At 44.4% G+C, this 26,614-nt stretch overlaps 1 protein-coding gene across 1 annotated transcript in view; it reads left to right on the forward strand.

Annotated features, from left to right (window-relative positions):
* Positions 1-601: 601 nt before the first annotated feature.
* Positions 602-26,614, forward strand: part of LOC138773957 (calpain-2 catalytic subunit-like) — a 50,787-nt gene continuing 24,774 nt past the window's right edge. The window contains exons 1-7 of the mRNA XM_069954465.1: positions 602-884; positions 1,888-1,957; positions 6,314-6,432; positions 7,924-8,057; positions 15,055-15,220; positions 18,328-18,393; positions 18,474-18,559. Of these exons, the coding sequence (XP_069810566.1) occupies positions 648-884; positions 1,888-1,957; positions 6,314-6,432; positions 7,924-8,057; positions 15,055-15,220; positions 18,328-18,393; positions 18,474-18,559 (878 nt within the window). The 5' untranslated portion in view covers positions 602-647. The remainder of the gene's footprint in view (positions 885-1,887; positions 1,958-6,313; positions 6,433-7,923; positions 8,058-15,054; positions 15,221-18,327; positions 18,394-18,473; positions 18,560-26,614) is intronic.

The following is a 26,614-nucleotide window of genomic DNA, read 5'->3' on the forward strand; positions in this document are numbered from 1 at the left end:
AGGCTGGTTTTTTTTCATCCGTTTTTTTTTTTTTTTTTAAACGGATGAAAAACGCATTGCAAAAACGGATGCATTTGTGTGCATCCGTTTTTCCATTGACTTCCATTATAAAAAAAACTGATCAAAACGGATCCTTTTTTTGATGGAGACAAAAAAAACGTTGCTGACACTATTTTTTTTGTCCGTTAAAAAAACTGATCCGTTTTAATGTATGCTAAAAATGCAGTGTGAAGCCAGCCTAAGAGACAAACAATTGCCGGGAGAAGTCTTCCCACCAAGTCGAACATAGCCCTTCTCTTCACCCTATTTCACATTCCATGTAAAAACCCTTGTCACCATTTAATAAAAAAATAAAAAACTCTCCATCTAAATGGGTGTGGATGTTACAGCTGGTGAGTTTCAAGGTTGAAGCGCACAAATCCTTAGAATCTACTACTTAGTTTGGCCCTATGCCAGATATTTTAGTAGTTGGCCTTGTGATGGAATTATCCCATATCTACATAGACATGTGAACACAGCTTTTGCTTACCTTGCTACAGTCCTTAGTATCTCCAGGGTATCATTATGCATGTAACTGTGTATAAAGCCTGCCTATTACTGTTCTATAATCATCCTCTACAGTACAGAGAACTAGAGAACTTTACATCATGGCTGGAGTTGCCTCCAAGGTTGGCCAAGAGCAGGTCAGTGCTGTGTGCCTTGGCTCCATCGACAACCCAGTAAAATTTGCAGGTCAAGACTTCAAGAAACTGAAGGAAGAATGCTTGAAATCAGGCAAATTATTTGAAGATCCAAAATTTCCCGCTGCTCAGTCCTCACTGGGCAAAGACAAGTTGGGTCCATGGTCAAAGGAGGCGAAGGGGCTTGTGTGGAAGAGACCCAAGGTAAGAATATGTTGGAGACTAATGTGTATGTATATTCTCTGAGGAACAGTCTGAGCAAAACTGATACCTAGTTATACCTACTGCATGGAGTGAGGGGCTGAGGACATGACTATTAGGAGTTTTTTTATTCCCTTTCAAAGTGTGATGGGTGGGGTGCTGACACCTGGCACCCCCTTAGATTAATTGTTCGGGGAGCTGCTGCACCAACACCTATACATAGGGAATGGTGCCAGAAGCCCTTCACCATCTGCTGCCTAGTGTCCTATTGAAGTGAACAGGAGCTGAGCTGCAGTAACCCACATCACCACTACACAGTAGAAAGCGCAGGCCTTTTGCTGTGTGTGGGTGGTGGCCAATGTTCCCTCTAAGCTTCAGCCTCTTGCGGTCACAAGAGGGAGAGGAGGGGAAGGGGGGCAGATCTCGGGCTGAGTGGGTGGCTGGAGACAGTGAGTGGGGCCTCCCTGTCAGCTGAGCGGCCGCACACCGCACAGCTTAAGGGGAACGTTGGTGGTGGCTCCCCTCAAGATACCAAGTGTCAGCAAACGTTCAGATCTCATGAACTGTTTCTTTTACAATCACTATAAAATGTTTAGACAATAATGTGAGTTACTTTTTGTTGTTTTTTGTTTTTTTAACTTGTATTATTGGAAACTGTTGCCTGTAAGTAAGTACAACAAAATAAAGTATATGGCAAAAAGTCCATAGAATGTCCAAGAGATGCTTTATAAAGATCATATAAACATTCTGCCAGTACAGAGGCACAGTCTTAAAATAACAGTAATTAAACAGTTAACCATAACAGAAAAAAAAGGTACACATAGTTGCAGGTAGCGCTTCCGGCTACCCCACGAGCACTAGATCATTCCAGATATCCCATATTTTTGTTTTTGGGCAACCCCTATTTTGGTATAGCACTTACTGTGGATGGAGGTGAAGCATACTGGAGAGTGACTTGGTTAATGACTGCTGACATAAAAAATAAAAAAAAAGTTTAATGTTGCAGGAAATAAAGAAAAATCCGGCGTTTATTGTAACAGGGGCTGAACGAGGAGATGTCTGCCAGGGGCGTCTAGGTGAGTGGAGCTGTGATATATAATGTATAATTTAAGATACATATGCGTTTCCATATACATATAGATGGTGATACTAGAGGATCTCAGCTAGGTTTGGTAAAGGACGCATATCCTGAGCTTGTAGTTATGGGAGATTCAGAGCTGACAGTAAAAATGTCATCTTGTTAATGTGTATTTTTTTGTAGTTAAAGAGAAGTATCTAAGCTGCTGATTTGTCCCTATAAGACATGGGGCGCTGAGGATGAAGGTACGTGTCTTACATTGATCCTCAACACCATTTCCGTGATATTAGGAGTTTAATCAGTAAGCTAATAAGTCATTCTGGTGCACTGGGGGCGGGACTACTAAAGCCAATTGCACCAATCTTCCCCCAGCTGCACCGCCCCTTCTAATGAATATGAGCAAAGCAGGCCGGCCCGGGGGGCAGTACAGCCGAGGGTGGTAGTTCCAGCCCCAGTGCACTAGAATGACTTATTAGCATAGGGATTAAACGCCTATTATCAAGGAAATAACAGAGGAGCAAGATAAGAAACTTATTTTTATCCTCAGCGCCTTGGCAGCCGGAAGCAATCCAGTGCCTATCTCATTGATCTATGCTGTATTACTGTATACACCATAGATCTCAATGAGAGATCAGTGTACTTATACTAGAAGTCCCCCAGGGGGAATAACCCTAACCCCAGGGGGGAATAACCCTAACCCCAGGGGGGAATAACCCTAACCCCAGGGGGGCTTCTAGTATATGTGTAAAAGAAAAAAAAAAGTGTCATTAATAATTAAAAAACAACCCCTCCCCTTATAAAAGTTTGAATCACCCCCCTTTTCCCATGTTATAAATAAATAAATAAACATGTTTGGTATCGCCGTGTGTAATGGCCCAAACTATTAATTTATCACATTCTCAATCTCGCACGGTAAACGGCGTAAGCGGAAAAAAAATCCCAAAGTGCAAAATTGTGCATTTTTGGTCACATCAAATCCAGAAAAATTGTAATAAAAAGGGATCAAAAAGTCATATATGCGCAATCAAGGTACCATTAGAAAGAACACATCATGGCGCAAAAAATGACACCTCACACAGCCCCATAGACCAAAGGATAAAAGAGTTATAAGCCTGGGAATAGAGCGATTTTAAGGAACATATATTTGTTAATAATGGTTTGAATATTTTACAGGCCATCAGATACAATATAAGTTATACATGTTACATATTGTTGTAATCGTAACAACTTGAGGAACATATATAACAAGTCATTTTTACCCCAGGGCAAACGGCATAAAAAATACCCTCCAAATAAAATAACAGAAATGCGTTTTTTTTTTGTTTTTTTTTTCAATTTCACCACAAATTGATTTTTTTTTTCTGGTTTTGCTGTGTACAAAAACGCTAAAATTGAAATTGGGTTAAAGGGTTAAAACCTAGACAACTAAGGACGTACCGATACTCCTTGTTAGTCTGTCCCCAGACGAAGCGCGCTCCGGAGCGAAGTGAGCTTCATAGGAGGTGGGGGCCGGCTGCAGTGAGCACCCCCCCTCACTGTTAATGACAGGCTGCAGCGATCGCACTGCAACGTGTCATTAACCCCTTAAACGCGACATTTAAGTGTAAGTCACGGGGAGTCCCCTGTCACTTACCGTTCGGACCGCAGAAGGGCTCTTACCTTCCTCCGTGCAGTCCCATCGGCGATCTGCTCACTGAGTCTGCCACAGATCAGACCCCAGATCAAAACCATAAAAGTAGAACTCAAGAACAAGAAGACACAGTGAGAGGTTAGTTGGGGAAAGATCAGAAGTACCTTGAGAAAATATTATTTTACTGAAAGAGTAGTAGATGCTTGAAACAAACTTCCAGCAGTGGTTGGTAAATCTATAACAGGATGTAAACCAGGTATATATCAATAACAGGATGTAAACCTGCCTGGGATAAACATATCTCTATCCTACAATAATAAGAAGGAAAATACTAAAAAGCCTAGACTAGATGGAGCAAGAGGTCATTTTCTGCCGACACTTTTCAATGTTTAAGATCCCAGATTAGACAATAAATCTTATTCCGGATTGGCCCCTAAAAGTAATCAGACATCAGATCATATCCCAGATAAGACCCCTAAAATTAATTAGACTTCAGATTAGACCCCTAAAAGTAACCAGACTCCAGATCAGACCTCTAAAAATAATCAGACCCTGGATCAGACAATGAATCGTATTTAGTAGTGGCCCCTTAAAAATAACCAGACCACAGATCAGATTTTTAAAAGAAATCTGATCCCAGATTAGATATCAAACCTTATTTATTATTGCCCCCTAAAAGTAACCAGACCTCAAATCCTATTTAGTACTGGCCCCTAAAAGTAATCAGGCCCCAGATAAGACCCCTAAAATTATTAAGACCCCAGATCAAACCCCTAAAAGTAACCACATAGCAGATTAGACATCAAAACTCAGTAATCAGACCCTAGTGCACTACAACTCCTAATATCGCAGAAATAGCTCAGGATCAATGATAGGATCAAGATATAGTACTTCTCATCCAAACTCCAGAACAGACATTTGAACTCATTTAGTAAACACCCCTTAAAGTAATCAGACCCCAGATCAAAACTTTAAGTGAGCAGTGAAGCAGAGATCTACTTGTCTTGTGCCTTTTAACCCTTTTTTATGTTGCAGGCAGCATGTAAGTGAACACTGAGTCACTGCAGTAGATAAGGGGTTAAGCAGAAGCACACAGATCAGATCTTTAAAAATAATCAGACCCTACATCGGGCATCGAATTAGTATTGACCCCTAAAAGTAACTAAAGCCCCTAGAAGTCGTTAGACCCCTAAAATTAATTACACCCCAGATGAGACCCCAAAAAGTAACCAGAACCCAGATCAGCGCTCTAAAAATTATCCCAGATCAGACATTAAATCTTATTTAAAATTGGCCCCTTAAAGTAACCATACCCCAGATCAGACCCCTAAAAGTAATCAGACCCCAGATCAAACCCATAAAAGTAACCAGACCCCATACTGGTGCATTCAGTAACTTTTGAGATGTCTGATGATGTCATAAATTACTACAAATGACAGTAACACTTGTAGCAGTTTGGTGTGTGAGCTCAGGTAAAGAGACACTCTAAACATAGAAGCTCCACAAACAAAATACAGCTTTCTGCAGCAGAAATAAGTCTTTCAAAAGGTAAGTTCACAGAAATCATACAGTCCTGTACAGTCTCCTGGAGTACAGTCATTTCAGATACAGGATAATCTCTCACCCATCTGTAACTCAGCAGTCTCTCCTGGGAACACAGCTCCAGGATCAGCAGCAGCAGAGCAGTGTCCACACCATGCTGCTTCCAAGTCCAACTGCCCATCATACTAGCTAGGGTTTTAATCCCCCTGCACCTGTGGGGAGATTAACCCATTCAACCTGCTACACACTTTAAAGGGGTTATCCAGCTCTACAAAAACATGGCCACTTTTCCCCCTACTGTTGTCTCCAGTTCAGGTGTGGTTTGCAATTAAGCTCTATTCACTTCAATGGAACTGAGGTTCAAAACCCGCCCAATCTGGAGACAACAGTAGGGGGAAAGTGGCCATGTTTTTGTAGCGTTGGATAACCCCTTTCAACCACTTAGCTGGGGCCACAGTAAGCTCTCTTAGTTACCCATCAGCATTGGCAAATACAACTGCAGGTGCTGCTAGTCACCATGGCTGTATACTTATAAGATTGTGCAGGAGGCATGACCTGTTAGGTTACTGTCAATGTAACAATGACAGGCAGTAATGGTTTGAGATGCAGAGTATTATAGCGTGTATAAATGTAGAAGATCGCATCGTCTCTTGGTAAAAATAGTTACTTTTTAAAACAAAAAAAGGAAACGTTCTAACACATAAAAAAAAAAAAAAACACCAAAAATGGCCAAACATGGCATTTTCCAATTTGTAATCACCTAATCATCAGTTAACATATTTTTATTGTGCAAAAATCTAAACATTTGTACCAGTAACAACCCACTAGAAAATATTATTTTTAGCACATTGCAAAAGGGGAAAAAGCACAAAAAAAACACGGCATAAAAACAAAATGAGCAAAAATAGGCAGGTCTTCAAGGGGTAGAAGAACCGGATCTAATTCATTATTTCTCTTCTATAGATCTAGGGTTCGTACTATGTGACCCAATGACTTGGTGTAAGCTAGATCTGCACTTGCTAACTGAGCCCATATATCTTTATTACACGGAGGGATAATCTGTCGAATAGGCCTGATTCGGCTGACCATCGCTCTGTGTAATAGGGCCCATACAAAAATTAAAAAAATTAAGATTAAATACATGAGACGTTCCCTTTAACCTTTGGTTTCTTCTTCACACAGGTGACTGCTGGTTCCTCTCCTCCATTGCATCTCTCTCAATGAATAAAGATTGCCTGTTTCGTGTAGTTCCACAAGACCAATCTTTTGACAAGGACTATGCCGGGATCTTCCATTTCTTGGTAACTTTTTTTTTTTTATATTAACACTTAAAGCTGCTGGGCCCCAGTGGATAGTCTGCAATAGGGTCAATTCCCAGCTCAGTGAGTTATCCCTTATAACAAGGAGAATGGTATAGAACCGATTACAAGGACTCTCACCGATTACGAGAATGGGGACATAACGGTCTCAAGAATTAATGGGGTTCACCACTAGCCACCACTCCAGTCAAACATTGTCAAACATTTTCAAGGGAATAACTTAAAAGGGGTACTGTGGAGATTTTTTTTTTTAATCAAATGTTGTCATAAAGTTTTATAGATCTGTAAACAACTTCTATTTAAAAAACTTCAGTCTTCCAGTACTTATCAGCTGCTGTGTATCCTGCAGGACGTTGTGTATTCTTTCCTGTCTGACACAGTGATCTCTGTTGCCACCTCTCTCTATGTCAGGAACCTTCCAGAGCAGGAGAGGTTTTCTATGAAGATTTGCTGCTGCTCTGGACAGTTTCTGACATGGACAGAGGTGGCAGCAGAGAGCACTGTGTCAGACTGGAAAGAATATTCCCCTGTAGGAGTCAATTACAAATTTGTATAACTTTCTGATACCAGTTCTTTTAAAAGCTTTTTTTTTTCCCTCTGGAGTACCCCTTTAATAAAATGGGACTACCCTTTTAATAATGTCCCCCGTGATACTGAGTCAGAGGAAATTATAAAGGATTCTAGGTTCATACCAAGCAAGGGGTATGGAAAAGGATGTGGAGGGAGCAAATATATTTTTGTTAGTATTGTGAAACTCTGACACTACAACAGGGGCCCATTTTGATCCATAGGGCTTTCTCTTTTCTGTTTATAGCACTGACCATTCATGGTTTTGGTGCCAGTGGTGCTTTAGGCGCCCTTTAGGGTTCAGAGCCTGGATGTGGCTATCATCTCTGCATTTGTAGCACTTCAAGGACGACCAGAATTGTCTCAGAAATAGTTTGCACAATCATATTTAGAATATTTCTTGTGGTTCAAAAATTATTACAGAAAGTTGCAACAACAATCGGGAACATTTCATGCGACCATGTGTTTAAGGTGCTGTCCATGGTGCTGAACAAAGCCGCTGGATCTGATCATTATGAACCCGCATGACAACTTTTAGTGATAACTTTTGAACCACAAGAGATATTGCAGATCTGGTTGTGGCAGTCCATTTCGGAGACAATTCTGGTCTTCTTGCTCTTGATCCAAGATGACTATCCCTGTTTTTCAGGGCTGTATCCATGGTTTTAACAGAGGTTATTTGGTAAATGTTCTTACCAAAAAAAGTAAAAAAGAGAAAGGGGGGAAAATTTAATGCTACATAACCAAATTAAAGGGGCTTTCCGGGAGCATAAAAGATCTCAACTGTACTTCTCCCCGGTGCTCCACTTCCTCTCTCTGGTCACCTGGGAAAGTACACTTTTTACACACCTGTCTAGGATATTTGCACAACACTGTATGTCACTAGACGGTTCTGGTTTCTTGTAGTTTTGGCAGTATGGAAAGTGGGTGGACGTGGTCATCGATGACAGGCTGCCAACCAAGGAAAATAAGCTCCTCTTTGTAAAGTCTGAAACGAGTAATGAGTTCTGGACCGCCCTCTTGGAAAAAGCCTACGCTAAGTAAGTGCAAGAAATATTAATCTTATAAATAATATGAATCATAGAGAGGGATACTCCAGAGAGAACTTTTTTTGTGCTAAAACATTGCTTTGTAATAAACTCCTTCTCGTGTGGACTTACTGTATCCATTATTCATTTTATCATTAAAGGTGTACTCGGGCCATGGTAAACTTTTTATACCGTGATACCATTATATATAGTAATCAGCGAGTACTAAAATGCTCAGCTGCTCATTAATCTAGATGAATATTTCCCGATACTCGAGTTCGTTTCAAGTAACGAACCCCATTGAGGTCAATAGGAAACTCAAGCATTTTTGCAGGGGACCAAAGTTTGGTAGAGGGAAGGTCGTGTGAAAACCTGTCAACTTCAGAAAATGATGGCAACATCACAGAAATGGACAGGAAAAAACAGGGGCAGCATGAATGGATGCCTTTGAGGCTGCCTAATTGCACCATTATGCCAAATTATGGGCAACAGCCTGGTTACAACAGAGGTAGGCATATGAACCACCAAAAACTTAGCCTATCACAGCATGGCAGTGAGAACCCAGGGAACCATTAAAACAGAGTTAGCATATGAAGCACCCCAAAATTTAGCCTGACACAGCATGGCGTTGAGAACACAGGGAACCATTAAAATAGAGGTAGCATATGAAGCACCCCAAAATTTAGCCTGAGACAGCATGGCGATGAGAACACAGTGAACCATTAAAACAGAGGTAGCATGTGAACCACCCCAAAATTTAGCCTGAGACAGCATGGTGGTGACAACACAGTGCACCATTAAAATAGAGGTAGCATATGAACCATCCAGAAACTTAGTCTGACAGAGCATGGCAGTAAGGACATAGAGAACCAATAAAAGTTAGTAAGGTAGCAAGTGAGCCTCCCAAAAATTAGGCCTGACACAGCATGGCAGTGAGGACACAGAGAACCAATAAAAGTTGGTGAGGTAGCAAGCGAACCTCCCAAAAATTATGCCAGACACAGCATGGAGGTGATGACAGACTGACCAAGGTAGAATCGGTAGCAGGTGAGCCTCCCAAAAATTATGCCACACACAGCATGGTGGTGATGACAGAGTCACCAAGGTAGAAGCGGTAGCAGGTGAGCCTCCCAAAAATTATGCCACACATAGCATGGCGGTGATGACAGACTGACCAAGTTAGAAGCGGTAGCAGGTGAGAGTTCCAAAAATTTTGCCAGACACAGCATGGCGGAGGATGAATTGGCTGTTGGCCATCTTCATGTTAAGCTGCTTTTCCCGGGTGGACAGTTGAATTCAGGTGAAATCCAGGCTTTGTTCATTTTTATAAACGTCAGCCTGTCAGCGCTGTCAGTTGACAGGCGGGTGCGCTTATCAGTAATGATGGCACCAGCTGCACTGAAGACCCGCTCTGACAACACGCTACCGGCAGGGCAGCCCAGCACCTCAAAGGCGTAAAGCGCCAGTTTGGGCCACGTATCCAGCTTTGCAACCCAGTAGTTGTATGTAGCAGAGTGATCGGGAAGAACGTTGGTATGGTCAGCAAGGTACTCCCTCATCTTTCTGAAGGCCTCCCCCCTACTCTGTCTAGACTGGGGACGGGTGACATATTCTTGCTAGGGTGCCATGAATCTGGTAAAGGCCATGAAGAGTGTTCTTCTGCCCCTTGAAAAGCTGCCTGCTCCACCCCTCCTCTCCCCCGCTGTGTAGCCCACAGAACTCAATTCTCTGGCGCTAGTGATGTCCGACTGGAAGTAAATTTTCAGCTTCTGCACCAGGGCCTGTTAATATTGATTTACTCTCATACTGCGTTCCTTGGCAGGAATGAGAGTTGAAAAGTTCTGTTTGTACCGAGGGTCCAGGAGGGTGAACACCCAGTAATCGGTGTTGTCAAAAACATTTTTAACCCCAAGGGTCACAGGAAAGACAGCCTAACATAAAGTCAGCCATGTGGGCCAGGGTCCCAACACGCAAGAATTCCCTCTCCTCAATAGGCTGACCAGTGGCGTAGCTACCATAGAGGCAGGGTAGGCAGCTGCTATGGGGCCCGTGCAGGAGGGGGGCCAAGGGGAGAAGGTAAAAGCGTGTGTCCTTCTGCTTAACCCCGTATGTACTGCAGTGTGTAAGTGACACAATGTTTACTTACATGCTGCAACACACAAAAAAGGGTTAACAGGCAGAAGACAAAGGGTGGCATTTATTAAGTCCGGCGGTTTTTATGCCGGACTTATAAATGCACCCGCAGCTCCGGCGCTACGGAGATTTATGTAGAGGCGGACTGCCTCTACATAAATCCCGTGCGCGCCGGTGCGCACCGCCAAAAACCTACGCCAGCTGAGGACTGGGGTAGGTTTTCGGCGTACATTTGGGCGGAACGGATGGTAAATCGCGCGGACTCTGAGTCCGCGCCCTCCGTTCCGCTCACTACACGCCCCCTTTCCGCCCCCCTGGTGTACTTGGCGGAAAGTGCCGATTTGCGAATATTTTATTCGCAAATCGGCCATTTGCGAATAAAAAAATATGCAAATCGGCACTTTCCGCCGAAAGTCATCCGTTCGCCGGATGATACATGTGGCCCAAAGAGATCTCCTCTGATAACCCCTGATCTCTGTTCTCCAGCTGCACAATCAAGTAGGAAACTGTGCAGAGCTGTAGATTTAGGGTTTATCAATGCACGAGCAGTAAGGCAGATATCTCCTTGTCTTCTGAGTTTTGGGTCACTTACACACTGCAGTACATAAGGGGTTAAGCAGAAGGAAGTGTGCTTCTACACCTATGTATTTAACCATGAGGGCTCCTAACAGGCCCTTGTAGGTAAATACAGTGGACTGTCACAGCAAGCAGACATTGGCTCTCTGCTTAGTGCGCAGTGCTTTGTGTTGTGCGTAGTGGAGGGGGGCCCCTTAAGATTTTTTGCTATGGGGCCCTGTGAATCCTAGCTACGCCTCTGAGGCTGACTCTCAATTTCCTCCTCCTCCTTCACCAATTCCTCCTCTTCAGACCATACATGCTCAACAGCTAAGGATTGAGCATGGGCGCCAGCAGTCTGCTCCTCTTCCTCCTCTTCTTCCTCCTCCTCTTCCTCTACTTGGTGCTGAGAAACTGACATCAGGGTGGTCTGGATGTTCTTCCCCCATCTCCTGAGATGAAGGCAAAGTCTCAGACTTCAGGCTGAGCAGGGAGGTTTGAAGCAGACACAGCAGCGGGATGGTGAGGCTGATGATGGCGGCATCGCCGTTGACCATCTGTGTTGACTCCTCAAAGGGGCCCAGTACCTGACAGATAGCAGACATCCACGTCCACTCCTCATTGTAGATTTAAGGAAGTTGACTGACCTGACTACCGCTTCTTACCAAGGTTGACATCTGGCATTCCACAATGGCTCTGTGTTGCTGGTAAACCCTGGCTACCATCTGGAAGGTGGAATTCTACCACGTGGGCACGTTGCACAGCAGTCTGTGAGCTGGTAGTTGCAATCGCCTTTGCGCTGCCCTAAGGGTGGCAGCATCCATGGTTGACTTGCAGAAATGCGCACAGATGCGCCGCACCTTGGTGAGCAAGTCAGCCAAATTGGGGTAGGTCTTAAGGAACCGCTGCACCACTAGGTTGAATACCTGGGCCAGGCATGGTACATGTGTGAGGCTGCCGAGTTGCAGAGCCGCCACCAGGTTCCGCCCGTTGTCACACACAACCATGCCTGGTTTGAGGTCCCATGGCGCGAGCCAAAGATCTGTCTGCGCCGTGATGCCCTGCAACAGCTCCTGGGCGGTGTACCTCTTGTCGCCTAAGTTCAGCAGTTTCAACAACGCCAGTGCTGATGCAGCTAGTGCTACAAAATGGAGGTGACGTGCTCATGAAGGGTAATAGAGAGGAGGAGGAAGAAGAGGAGGAGAAAAAGGTAAACAAATCATGAGAGACCGCGACGCGACCGAGGTATGCCCAGCAATCCTCGCTGTGGGCAGCACAAGAGCGGAACCAGGGTCAGACTCTGTCCCAGCCTCCACCAAGTTGACCCAATGTGCCTTCAGGAAGATATAGTGTCCCTGCCCGCCAGCACTTGTCCACGTGTTCGTGGTTAGGTGGACCTTGTCACTGACTGCATTGTTAAGGGCACGGATGATATCTGACACATGCTGGTGTAGGGCTGGAACGGCACACCATGAAAAGTAGTGGTCGCTGGGGACAGAGTACCAAGGGTCAGCCACCGCCATGAGGTTCCTAAAAGCCTCTGTCTCTACCAGCTGATAGAGCAGCATCTCCAGGCTCAGCAGTTTGCCTATGTACACATTTAAGGCTTGTGCATGCGGGTGAATGGTAGTGTATTTGCGCTTCCGTTCAAAGGTCTGTTGTAGGGACAGTTGCACGCTGTGCTTGGACACCTTGCTGGAGGGTGTGGAGCATAGTGGAGGTGAAGGGGTGGGTGTAGGGCGGGAGGCACTCGTGCCTGGGGCCTGGGCGGGGGGACTGACAGAGTCAGCACGTGACAGAGGGGAAGGAACAGGGGTGTGACTTGCAGTCACTGAACAGCCTTGGTTCCACTGATTGGGGTGTTTAGCACTCATATGCATGCGCATGCTGGTAGTGGTTAGGCTGGTAGTGGTGGCTCCCCTGCTGATCATGGCGTGGCACATGTTGCACACTACAGTCCCTCGGTCATCCGCAGTTTCTTTAAATAACCTCCAGACTTGCGAACATCTATGCCTGGCCAATAGAGTTTGACTCCATGAAACAGTTGCTGATCTACTTGCTCTGGCCCTGCTTCTCCCTCTGCCTACCCCTCTTCCTCTTCCAACCGGTCCTGTGACAGAACTTGCCTCCCCCTCAGAAGCATGGTCTTCACTAGGCTTATCCACCTAGCTTGGGTCAGTCACCTCGTCCACATCACTCTGCTCCCCACTTTGAGTTACATCCATGACAACAACCTCACTGTCTGACAACTGGGTCTCATCGTCGTCATCATCAGACACCTCTTTAAACCCTGCGTGCAAGTCCCCACTCTCATCACCCACTGACTGCGTGACCTGCATAGTTTGGGCATCGGGACAGATCAACTGCTCTGTTTGCTCAGGCTCAGGGAAGGGTCCAGAAAAGAGTTCCTGGGAGCATAGTGGTGGATCTGAACCCCTTCTTTCCCTGGAGGGGCCAGGCTGTGGGCAAGGAGGCTGAGCTGCTGGAGCAAGTGTTCCACTCCCTTTGCTAGCGTGGGCGGACGGCGTGGAAGCTTGGGTGGTGGATAAGTTACTGGACACATTATCCACTATCCATGTGATCACCTGTTCACACTGCTGTGGTTTCAATAACTGTCAACCATGAGACAGCCGTAAGTTGCGCGAAGAAGCTAGGGAGTGAATGTCTGAGGTGTGCCACTGCTCCCTCAACGGGTGCTGCTGTGTCACCCTGCCCTGAAACACAGCCTCTGCCCACTGCATCACTTGGAACCCCACGCCCTCGTCCTTGACCCTTACCCCTGGGGTTCACCATTTTATGGACACTGCATAGTCAAGACTGAGATAGCTGCACTAAAGATCACAGCAAGACAAGAAAATATATTACTGACACTACTATTGGAGGTAGTGTTATAGAGTCTGGGTGTGCTAGTGCAGCTATATACTGTCTGCTACCCTCTCACACAGGGCAATCAGTAGTGAGCTTGGATATGCCTTAAGTAAGAAATATAGAAATCAGAAAATATACTGGTGGTCCCACTAGTTTTTGGGAGGCTGTGGTATACAATCTGTTGGTGGCTGCAGCTATACACTGTGTAACACCCCCTTACTCTGGGCAATCAGTAGTGAGCTTAGATATGCATTGAGTAAGAAATACAGAAATCAGAAAATATACTAGTGGTCCCACAAATTCTTTGGAGGCGGTGGTATACAATCTGTTGGTGGCTGCACCTATACACTGTGTGACAGCAGCACCACCAGCCACAAAATAATATAATAGTACTGAGCACTTCTTAGGGGTCTGTATGCAACACCTAATGTCCCCTTTCTGCCAGCAGCCGATCACCACAGTGTGCTGCTGAAATCATGGTAGCTGCACTGCAAGTCCCAGTCAGCAGTCTGGAGTAAGGCTAGGTTCACAATGCGTTTTTTTCATCCGTTAATCTGTTTTTTGCAAAAAACTGATGAAAAACGGATGAAAAAAACTGATGCATTTGTTTGTATCCGTTTCGATCCGTTTTTTCATTGACCATTGTAAAAAAAAAACGGATCAAAACGGATCCGGTATTTTTAATGGACAGAAAAGTAGTGTCAGCTACGTTTTTGTGTCCGTAAAAAAAAAAACAGATCCGTTTTGATCCCTTTTTTTTTTTTTACAATGAAAGTCAATGGAAAAACGGATCAAAACTGATGCACACAAATGCATCAGTTTTTTGCAAAAAACGCAACCTAGCCTGATACAAATAAAAAACGATTTTAAGCCCTTACAAGGGCTGTTTGGTTCTTTTGCTATTCTTCCCTGCCTACTGGAACGCTAAATACCTCCCTAACACTCTTCCTGACAAGCAGCAGCTCTGTCCCTAATCTCTTCCAGCATGCATGTGAGCCGAGCATCCGCGGCCGAGATTTTTATACGGCAGGGTCATCTGATCTGCCCAACCAATCGCTGCTATCGACATGTATGGGTCCCACCTGATCGCAGGATGTACCAAAGAGTCTCCTGCATGTTTATTGGCTGAGAAAAAGCGCCCAAACTTACAGGAAACGGATGATGAGAGTTTCTCGAGTATCGCGAGATGCTCATCTGAGTAATGAGTACCATCAAGTACCCTAATACTCGTACAAGTACCAAGCTCGGAGGAGCATGTTCGCTCATCACTAATTATATAAAAAATAAACATGCTGCCGGAGAGATGTCAGAATTCAGCGGGGGACCCAGAGACAAAGCAGGAGGACACCAGGGGAATGAGTAGCATGTTTACTATGGTGTGAACATGGAATTGTGGGCTAATGTCTCAATGAAGAAGGAGAACAGAGTAATAAGCTAAATATATTCTCTACAGGATCCATAGATCGTATGAAGCCCTCATTGGAGGTTATATGGCGGAATCACTGGCAGATTTCACTGGTGGGGTTTGTGTGAAATATAAGTCACAGTCTGCTCCCAATGATTATTTCCAGATAATCCAAAGAACTCTAAGGGACAAGTGCTTGGCTGGCTGCACATCAGTAAGTCTTAACATTAATCATTGTTTTATAAAAATCAATGTGATATTCCTGGTGCAGGCATCAAGGAGGTGAGGGAAAAATATGCAAAGTAGATCTGTTCCACAGGAAAAAGAAATTGCTCTCTGGTGCCACCTACTGGAGGTGGTGTCCCTGTAATTGTAAGTAATTGTTCTATTAATGACCATTATAGAGTAGCTGTCATTAGAAATGACTTGTCATTGGGATGAGACCGGATGTGATCAGGTGATATAGCTGGGAAAAGCACAAGTCAGCATGCGATCCACTCTCTGACCATATGTCCATTGTGACTAATTAAGTCAATGTAAGGCTATGTTCACACTGCGTACAGTTCCGTCCGCAGTTCTTACGCCGCCGTATGTGTGCGGCTGAAACTACGGCCGTGGGAAAAATCGACATGCGGCCGGATGCGTACGCACCGTGAACATACGCCCGCAGTACAGTTCTGCTTCCCTAGCTTGTTTCGAAGCGATCTGAGGCAGGTCATTTACTTGGAAATCTTCGCCCAGCCCAGTAAAACACACAGAACCTTTTGGATCGAAAAATCAAGTTCAATTTGGCTGAAATAAGTACTCCGTACGGGACTGCGTGGAAATCCACGTCCGTGAGTTGGAACATTTCCATCCTCAAACAATGGTCTTGTTCATTTTTCACGGCGGCGTATACAATCCGGTCGTAAGTTCATACGTAGTGTGAACTGTGCGGGCGTACATCGTATACTTCCCAGCGAACGCATCAACCTCAATACTACATGCGTATATTCGCGGTTCGCACCACGTGCGGAAATATACGTAGTGTGAACATAGCCTAAATCTGGAACATCGAAAGACATAAAAAATGAAAAATTGGGGAGCGACCTATTCTCTAGCAACCAACATTTATCCTTGATATCATTGAAGTAAGTGGGTTACTCACGTCTCGAAGGGAAGATTGGTCAAACTACCCCCCCCCCCCACGCCGCCAGGAAATCTCGTAGCCGCAATACAGCCAGTCGGTGTTGCAATTCTCAGTGAAGGACAGGATTTCTCCCCAGACGTGCAGTCCCAGTTGGCCAGATCTTCTATGCGCAGCCTATTGAGTCTTCTGGCGTGGAAGGAAGCAAATTCCTTGATCGCAGTGTCCTTCATCAGGGTCATTGTACCAAATAACTACTATGTCCCTGATGAAAGAAGTGCGTATTCCGATACACGTTGGACAAGGAATAAAGTTGTTGTTTTAATATTATCAATGCACTTATCTTCAAATCACTGCGATCAAGGAATTTGCTCCCGTCCAAGCTGTAAAGCACGCCAGAAGACTCAATAGGCTGCGCATAGAAGATCTGGCCAACTGGGACTGCACGTCTGGGGAGAAATCCTGTCTTTCACTGAGAAGTGCAACACTCACTGGCTGTATTGTGGCTACGAGATTTCCTTGCGGGGGGGGGGGGGGGAGTTTGACCAAACTCCCCTCCGAGACGTGAGTAACCCACTTACTTCAACGATATCAAGGATAAATGTTTGTTTCTAGAGAATAGATCGCTCCCCAATTTTTCGTTTTTTATGCCTTTCCACTAAACCTTTATAGACGTATTACTTATTATTAGTAATAGAGCAAAATCTCACTCATCTGAGGCACGATGTGTGATGTCTCCGGAGTTCAGGCGCAGAGCGGCTTTGCCATGGGTAGTAGTCCGATGGATGGAAGGAGTCGTAGTGTAAAAATTATATACACCTTTATTGAAATACTAATAAATTATTATTAGTAATATTAGTCTGTGTATAGCAATATTGTTATTTTAAATTAGTCTTTATAGAGGAATTATAAAAAATATTAGTTATTGTACAGTGATTTGAATCAGTTTTTGGTGATTTTTTTTCTTTAATCATTTTACTATTTTACCTCTCCTGTCCTATCTGTGATGAGAAGGAAGTGGTCACAACACGATGGCTCCTGGAGAGGATGATGGCAGGGAGACACTGAGGGAAACAGGGAACTGGAGGGACACTGACCCTTCCCTCTGCTATGATCCTCTCCAGCAGCCACAGCCCACACAGCTGTGGGAGTCGGGTCGTCACATTACCATTTTATCAAGGAAGTGACATCACCATGTTATCCAGGAAGTGACCTCACCATGTTATCCAGGAAGTGACATCACCATGTTATCCAGGAAGTGACCTCACCATGTTATCCAGGAAGTGACCTCACCATGTTATCCAGGAAGTGACCTCACCATGTTATCTAGGAAGTGACATCACCATGTTATCCAGGAAGTGAAGCCTTAATGCAGTAGTAGCTGCAGGGAAAAAAAACACTTTATGGGCATTTCCCGTAATAAGTGTATATTGGTGATTTGTATAACTTTTGGGGGACAATACAATTCTTCTAAAAATTTTCACCAGACTTCTCCTTTAAGCACCTTAGATTTTTTTAGTCTTAAGAAGAGACATATAAGGGGAGATATGGTAGAATTATTTAAATATATAAATGGCTCCTACAAGAATTATGGGGGAAAGATGTTCCAGATAAAACCTACCCCAAAAGATAAGGGGGCATTGCCTCTGCCTGGAGAAAAAAAAAGTTTAGTCTCCGGAGGTGACAAGCCTTCTTTACCATGAGAAAAGTGAATCTGTGGAACAGTCTACCCCAGGATTTGGTAACAGCAAAAACAGTAGAGGGCTTCACAACAAGCACGTTCTTAGATCAAAATAACATTAATGCATATGTATAGAATCTACCCATCATCCATCCCCCTTCCTCTCATCCATCCTCTCCTTGGTTAAACTTGATGAACATTTTTTTTTCAACCATACTTACTATGTAACTATGTAATAGATGATGTTCACAGCTTCTGTCCCAGTAAAATAACCTCTTCAGGTCACAGAGTATGCCCAGTGCCCTGTTGTTCATCAACATGGCACGGCTCCTATATATTGTCATCTAGGTCCTTGAGCTTGCTGTAAAGCACATCAATAAATGCTGTTAAAACAGCTCAAGCAAAATGGCTGCCTCCATAATCATGTACAGAAAAATAAATAAAAGAATTACAATCAGAAAATAGAAACAGATTAAAAAAAAGAAAATATTTCTTTTACTCTTTTTTTCTGCAGATTCGGGACGCAGGGGATGAGAGTATTGTTGGAGGCCATGCCTACACTATAACCGGAGCAGAGGAGGTGAGGAAACCCTTTCCATCTTGTTGATGATGATCTGAGCACTGTATAATTACTTATATCTGGCTCTTTATATTCTGAAGGTCACTTATAATGGAGCCAAGGTCCAGCTCATCAGAGCGAGGAATCCCTGGGGTTTTAAAGAATGGAAAGGAGCCTGGAGTGATAAGTATGTTCTAGGTTATTTTTAATAAGTATTCTAATTAGACAAAGCAATAAACTATGAAGAATAAATCCCATAGAATTCAATGGAAAGCGATTGCACCTGCCAAACCTATGCAATAAACAGGGGTACTGGGTACTAGGTGCAACTGTGACTCTACCATAGTTGCCAACAGCCCCGGTTTTGCAGGGACTGTCATAATTTTGAGGAGACAATCCCGGTAAAACCATGTCCCCAGTATGTCTCTGGAAGTTCGGCCCCCACCGTGGGAAGCCCCGCTCCTTGCCGCCCCCCACGCCTTTAGCTATAAGCACTAATGAGTGCTTATAGCTAAAAGTGTACTGAGACAGCAATGTGGTGGGGTACACCCTTGGTGTGGAGGCGACAAGGCCGGTCACTTGCCAGATGGTGAAGTGTGACACCAGTTCTATAGTGGTTGGCCAAGATATAGCCGGGCCCAGTGATGTTATGTCGTGACGCCAGTGCCGGTTGGGTACACAGGTATGGTGGCACAACTGCTTTTATTTTAAAGGGCCGGCTATACCTTGTTCCCATGTGGACAGTGTCTTGTCAAGTTGTTGCTGGGTCCTTTGAGTACTTATCACGGTGGTCCGGAGTGGAATAGTGACCCACCGGGACTATTGGCACTGACACCTACAGAAAGGGGAGATGACCCAAGGAGTGTGTGTGTACTGTGTCAGTGCTTGATGAGGAATCACAGAGTCTCTTTATCATAAATAAAATCTGGTTTACTTGCTTTACTTGCTTATGATTCATACAAAAGATTTTTACCTCGGCACTACAGGTCCCAGTACGCTTGTGGCGTGTACCGCTAGTAGTTGACTCTAGGACTCTCACGGTGCTCTATCATCCAAAACAGGTAGAAGACTTACTTTGAAACTTATCTTCAACGGAGAAGTGAAAGATGAGGCACTCGTGTATCCTTGAACAATCCGTAACTTTATTCCATCAGTAGTTACAACAGGTGCTCATGGACGCGGTCAGGTGAGTGAACGGGCAACAGCCTGTTTCGCGTGATGACGTTCACACTTCCTCTCGGCCCTGACGTCACTCCGTGACCTTGCCCCTTTTGACTTCGTGCTAATTAAAAAAGCTTCTAATTTACAAAAAAGTTAAAAACAATACAAAAAAGGAACAAAGTGCATTTCATTAACTTTGCTGTAGCAACATTGCCTGTATATACACATACATTTTGTATCTCTTCTATTTATCTATAGCCATGTACATCAGAGCGATCGTTTAACCCTAGAGGTCCTAGGGCATCCATCTTGAGAATTAACTCCGTTTCTCTTTTCATCAGATTATCATGTCTATTCCCTCCCCTCACGGGATTTTTAACTTGTAGCAACCCCATAAAGCACAATTGTGTTGTATCACCGCCATGAAACTTACACATATGTTCTATTACCTTCGGGCATCCTTTACCTGTGCGCACCGAACGTACATGTTCAGAGAACCGCCGGCAGTGGGGCCTGATGGTCTTTCCAATATAATAGTACCCACAGCTACACAGAAGTGCATAAACTACATACGAGGATCGGCAGGTAAGGAAATCCCTAATCTGCCACTGTATACCTCCCAACTTAATCTGATCACCATCTTTGAACTGGTTACAGTATTTACATCTACCACATTTATGGTTGCCTTTTACATCGCTTTTACTTAGCCACATAGCACTCCTGTCCCTGTGTGGTCTAAAACGTCCTCTTACCAGTTCATCACGGATTCTTTTACATTTTCTAAACGCAAGTATAGGTTTTTTCTCCACTATGTCCCTTAGAGCTTCATCGTTCTCCAACATTCTCCAACTTTTATTAATCGCAGATCGTATCACATCATTCATGGGGCCATGTCTGAACACAAACGCAAACCTTTCAGATTTTTTCTGTCTGAACTTATCTCTATGAACTAGGGTATCTCTATTTAGTGTCCTAGCTTTATTTCTTGCTTTGTCTATAATTTCTTTGGGATATCCCCGGTCTAGTAATCTCTTACTTAGGTCGTCAGCCTGTTGTTCAAACATGTCCTCAGAATTATTAATGCGCCGTAAACGGACAAACTGTCGGTACGGCACCGCTTTTTTGACAGATAGTGGACGGTAGCTATTATATTCCAACAGTGTGTTCGTGGCTGTTTCCTTCCGATACCCACTAACCAATAATTCTTCTCCATCCAACTGTAAATGAACATCCAAAAAATCTAATTCAATTTTACCATAATTTGCAGTGAATGACATACCGTAATGATTCCCATTCATGTATGTCACAAACTGACTAAACTCTTCACTTGTCCCGGTCCACACAATTAGCACATCGTCTATGTACCTCATATAGAGAGCAATTTTGGACACATATAAATTTTGCACATTAAAGATGATCTCATCCTCTAGCTCCGCCAGGTACAAATTTGCAAAAGTTGGTGCTACCGGCGTGCCCATCGCCGTTTCAGCCCGCTGACAATACCATTGGTCAGCGAACTGGAAGGCATTATGATGGAGCACGAACTCTAGCAGCTCACAGATAAAGGTGGAAAACTTATCGTCACAATTTCCACTTTTATTGAGTTGACGCCGTACAGCCTGTACACCCGCATCCTGTGGGATGCGGGTGTATAGGCTCTCGACGTCAATACTCGCCAATGTCATACCTTCCACCCATACAAACTCATCCAATACTTTGAGTAGATCTTTTGTATCACGAAGATATGAGGGTAAATTTTCTAACAGCGGGCGCAGGACCCAGTCCAAATATTTAGACACTGCTTCCGTTACTGATCCCCTCCCAGCGACTATCGGGCGTCCTGGAGGGTGCTCGATAGATTTGTGGATCTTGGGGATCCAGTACCAGTAGGGTTTACAAGGAAACTCAACTACCAATTTTTCTTCAAATCTTTTGGACATTAATCCCTGCTCTACGCCCCTGCGTAATAAGGACCTCAGTTTATTAAGATAAACCTGTGTGGGATCTTTACTTAATTTCTCATAAGTTTGGACATCTTGCAATTGTCGCATTGCCTCCTCTACATAGTACTCTTCGGTTAATAGCACCACATTGCCCCCCTTGTCTGCTGGTTTTATGATTACTTTTTTTCTGGACCCTAACCATTTTAGTGCATCCTATTCAGACTGAGATAAATTTCTTTCAGCCTTGGGATATATCAAACTTTTAACTTCACGTATAACATTTTGTTCAAAAAGGTCCAGAGATGAACCAGCAGACAAGGGGGGGTTAAAAGTGGATTCAACAGGACCCCTGAAGAATTCCTCCTCTCTCATCTGACCACCCAATGTGACTCCCTGTAATTCCATCAAGGTTTGTAATATCACTCTGTCTTGTTCATCAAAGTGTGGACTCATGCTAAATCCCAAAGGGCTGATACTGACTGGTTTTTCAGCTATCAAATTTTCTGCTCTTGTACCCTGCGGTTTATTATGAAAGAATTTTCTTAAATTTAGTTTTCTAATACCATTGTGCAAATCAAGTAAGAATTCAGTGTAATCAAAATCAGATGCTATGCAAAAATTCAGACCCTTGGACAACACAGATAAACATTCCTGGGTTAATACTAGGTTAGTAAGGTTCACCACTCCCACATCCCTCTTAGCCCCTGCTGATGTACCTGTGGTGTTTATCTCAGGAGCAGAAGATCCTATCTCCGCCAGGAAACCTGCTTCCTTTTTACACCTCCTTTCATGCTGCTTTTGCCTCTGGCGCCCCCTCCGTATGCGCCTCTTAAGGGAGATTACCCTCTACAGCTACAGAGCTGTTAGGGTCGTGGGTAGCTTCAACTGGATCTCCACTTGAATCCGAACTGGAGTCCGTAGTCCAATACTCCGTCTTTTTTCTTTGAGATGTTGGTTTTCTATTTCGTCTCATTTTGCGTGGGTTCCATTGAAACATCTTTCCTGAATCATAGTCCTGCTTATCTCTTAGAAATTTATTTCTCTTTCTCTCTTTGATCTCCTGCTGTATAGGTATAATCCTCTTCTCCATCCGTTTATTAAACGCCACAAATTGTGCTTCAGTGAGCCGTGATTTTAGTTCCATTTTGGATTTTGTCAGCTGTTCAATAATCATCAGGTGCTCTTTTAACGTCCTTTGTTGCGCCAACTTGGTTAAATTCATGCAATGCTCTTGGTGTAAGCGTTGCCATTCAGTTTTAAATTCCTCATCTCCATGGAACTGGGAAATATCTTTATAAGATCGTAATCCTCGTGGTGCCCTGTTACTTTGGATATAAGATGTTAGAGAGTTAACAGTCCAAAATAGTTTGACCTCCTTCTCAGCTAGGGATATCGCTCTAAATTCAAGGGCTTTAGTGCCCAACAGCTGCATCTCATCTCTTGTGTTGCAAGCAGCAAAGAAATCTGCCGCGTCCTCACGACCTGTACTTATTACCGAGTCATCTATGGTAAGCATATTCGCGGTCACATCGCTCAATACATCATCCATCGTACTTTCATTTGAGTCCGCTCTGATGTACATGGCTATAGATAAATAGAAGAGATACAAGATGTATGTGTATATACAGGCAATGTTGCTACAGCAAAGTTAATAAAATGCACTTTGTTCCTTTTTTGTATTGTTTTTAACTTTTTTGTAAATTAGAAGCTTTTTTAATTAGCACGAAGTTAAAAGGGGCAAGGTCACGGAGTGACGTCAGGGCCGAGAGGAAGCGTGAACGTCATCACGCGAAACAGGCTGTCGCCCGTTCACTCACCTGACCGCGTCCATGAGCACCTGTTGTAACTAATGGTGGAATAAAGTTACGGATTGTTCAAGGATACACGAGTGCCTCATCTTTCACTTCTCCGTTGAAGATAAATTTACTTGCTTATGGATACTGTGCTGCACTGTGTCTCTCCTTGTCCACGGCATGGGTTAGGATGATCTCTGACTTGTGATCTCTGACTCTCTAGTGAAGGTTTAACACTGCAAAGTGTTGAGTGGAGTTATTTGAGAAGAAACTGTAGGTTGCATGTGCCTAGGTCTGCTTCTAGACTGCACACTGAGACTGGGGACCTGGCAGGGGCCAGGGCCCAACTGGACTGCTGTAGAGAGCGTTCTGGCTAGAGTCCTTTCTCTACAGAGCCCAAAGACAAAAGACCCAACACTTTCTCTACCCATGTGACTTCCTACCTACAGCCCCTGTAAGGTGTGCTGTTAGTGGGTGAGGAGAGTGTATGTTTGAAGTAAAGAGGGAGATGATAGGATAGAAGAAGAAAGTACTCTCATCGGCTTACAGATCCATGTGACAAACAAATAAACAATAACCCCTTAAGTACTACAGCTGTGCAATAACTGAACACACACACTTACAATAGCGGCATCTTGTGGCGAAACTCTGGTACTACTGAATCACCACTCACACTCAAAAAGTACAGGCTTTTATGAAGGGTGTAATTAATAGCAACACCCGTGGTGGGACACCACAGCAGGGGACCATAAGCTCCCACTGTGACAGTATCTCTTGTGGCTGCAGGCAGTATCTGCCTCCAGCCACAAGGGGCCACTCTCTCCTCCCTGCAACCGATGCGAGTTTCATCATTAATTCAGAGCAGAGAGAGGAGTCGCTGGGGGACTAGAGAACCATACTGGTGAGTACAGCTTTTTGTTTTAATTACAGATGAAGGGATGGTATAATGATGAAGGGACAGGAGGATGATAAAGGGGGTAGTAGTATGATGATCGAGGAGCAGGAGGATGAAGGTGGAAGTAGTATGATGATGGAGGAGCAGGAGGATGAAGAAAGTAGTATGGTGATGGAGGAGAAGGAGGATGAAGGGGTAGTATTATGATGATGATGGAGGAGCAGGAGGATGAAGGAGGTCGTATTATAATGATGAAGGGGCAGGAGGATGATGAAGGGGTCAGTGATGATATGGGATGGAGCTGCATCATATGGGCACAAACTACCAATATATACAATCAGTCAGTAGAGTGCTATCTCTGGGCCACAGCCTGTAAGCTGCTCTGAGGTGGGGTGTGTAATATATTGGGGACCTGATACTGGGGTGTGTAATGCTTCTTTTGTATTGTTCTAATTGTGAAATTCCAGAAAAAAAAACAACAACACTGGTCTCAAGCCACACCCCGCAAATCACACTCACGATAGGCCACACCCTACGAGACCATACCCTCAATATGCCACACCCCTTGTTGTCAATGATAAAGTGTTCTTGGAATTTTTCAAATGTTGGCAAATATGCTTTACTAGAATGTGAGGTATAAAATATATCTGCACAGTAACTTCCAAGATGACCAAGCCAGAGCTAAGTCACTTGTGCTTGTTACAATGTAGTACACGGCCAGTGATGATGGAATTGTCATGACACCAGTGCTAGTCCAGCACATGGGGGTGATGTTGGTACCTGTTTTATATATATGGCCCATTTGTAGTGTTCCCCAATGGTCGGTGACCTGCCAGGTCATGATGGGTCCCTTGGGCTCCTATCAAGTTAGTGGCAAATGACCCACCCAGACTATCAGTACCGCCACCCACAGAAAGGGGAAAATGACCCAAGGTGTGTAGAAGATGTGTAAAGGTGCTGGTGCTGATGTAAGAAGGTCTCCCAGTGCAATAAATAGAACAGCTTTACTGTACAGTCTCTTGAGAATACAGAACACTTTGGCAGCAAAACAATAATCTTGTTACAAACTTTAGTGCTTCACTGGATCTGTACTGAGAAATACATGTGCTGAATAAGTGCTGAATATGATAGAGGTAATTGTAGTGGTGCTTAGATAGTTTTGAGTAGAGTGGAGCAGTGTAGAGGAGAGGAGTTTGTCAAGGGAGTCCCAACCCAAAGTAGTATGGTTGTGGTGAGCCCCCAGATGATGCTGTAGCGGTGGGGCGGCCGGTCACTTGCTAGGTGGAAGTGTGACGCCACTACTTGTGGCGGATGGCCGAGATACAGCCGGACCTTAAGGGACAAGTGCCGTGAAAAACTTTTTCCCAGTAATTGAAGCACATTACAAAGTTATATAACTCTGTAATATGCTTCAATCACCTATCTGCCTCCCTTCCCTGTCTTTTCCCCCCTCCACCCCCCACCAGAAAGTGTCCTAACTCACACAGACCTAATGACTGTCGTCACCGTCACCAGGCAGCTCCTTTTTGTGAGGATGAGTCATCAGCAGGAGGGCTGCTCTAGGTCCTGTTACAGCAGCCCCCCCCTGCTGTAACAGGATGGCTTGCAGTTGTTTAGCCAATGGGAGCTGAGCAAGCTGAGTCACCTGACAAGGCAGGGGAGGGGGGGCTGCTGTAACAGGAGAAGGAGCTGAGAGAAGAGCTTGGTGACGGTTTTGACAGTAATTAGGTCTGTGTGAGTTAGGACACTTCCTGGTGGGGGGTGGAGGGGGGGAAAGACAGGGAAGGGAGGCAGATAGGTGATTGAAGCACATTACATAGTTATATAACTTTGTAATGTGCTTCAATTACTGGGAAAAAGTTTTTCATGGCCTTTGTCCTTTAAGGGTTTCGTCATGTGACACCAGTGCCTGGTGGGCACACAAGTGTGTTGGCACGCTTGCTTTTGCAGTGTATGGTTGGTTGTACCCTTCTTCCCTGTGGTCGGTGTCCTGTTGGGCTGCTGCAGGGTCCCTTCGGATTATTCTACCGGTGGCCAAAGTGGTGTAGTAACCCTCCCGAATAGTGGTAGGACCCACCCACAGAAAGGGGAAATGTCCCAAGGTTGCGGTATAAGTGCTGTGCAGGTGGTAGCGAGTATTCACAGACTCAGGTGATAACGTTGACTTGGTTTACTAGTTGTTAATGTGCAGCAGGTAATACAACGAATCTTGAAATACACGTGACACAGTTCCAATAAATACACATACATAGAACCACCAGATCTGTATGAGAAGTGCTGAGTAGGACGTAGTAAAGTTGATAAAGTTGTACTGAGGTAGTAGAGAGGAGAGTGCTGTTAGAGTCTCAACCCAATTAGTAATGTGCTCTGCCGGGATGTTGGAGTGTAGAGAAGAATACTTTGTAGAAGTAGAAGAAGAAACAACCTGTGAATGTGTTTTGACCTTTCCT

This window comes from Dendropsophus ebraccatus, chromosome 15 (genome assembly GCF_027789765.1).
Source record: "Dendropsophus ebraccatus isolate aDenEbr1 chromosome 15, aDenEbr1.pat, whole genome shotgun sequence".
NCBI classification, from domain to species: domain Eukaryota; kingdom Metazoa; phylum Chordata; class Amphibia; order Anura; family Hylidae; genus Dendropsophus; species Dendropsophus ebraccatus.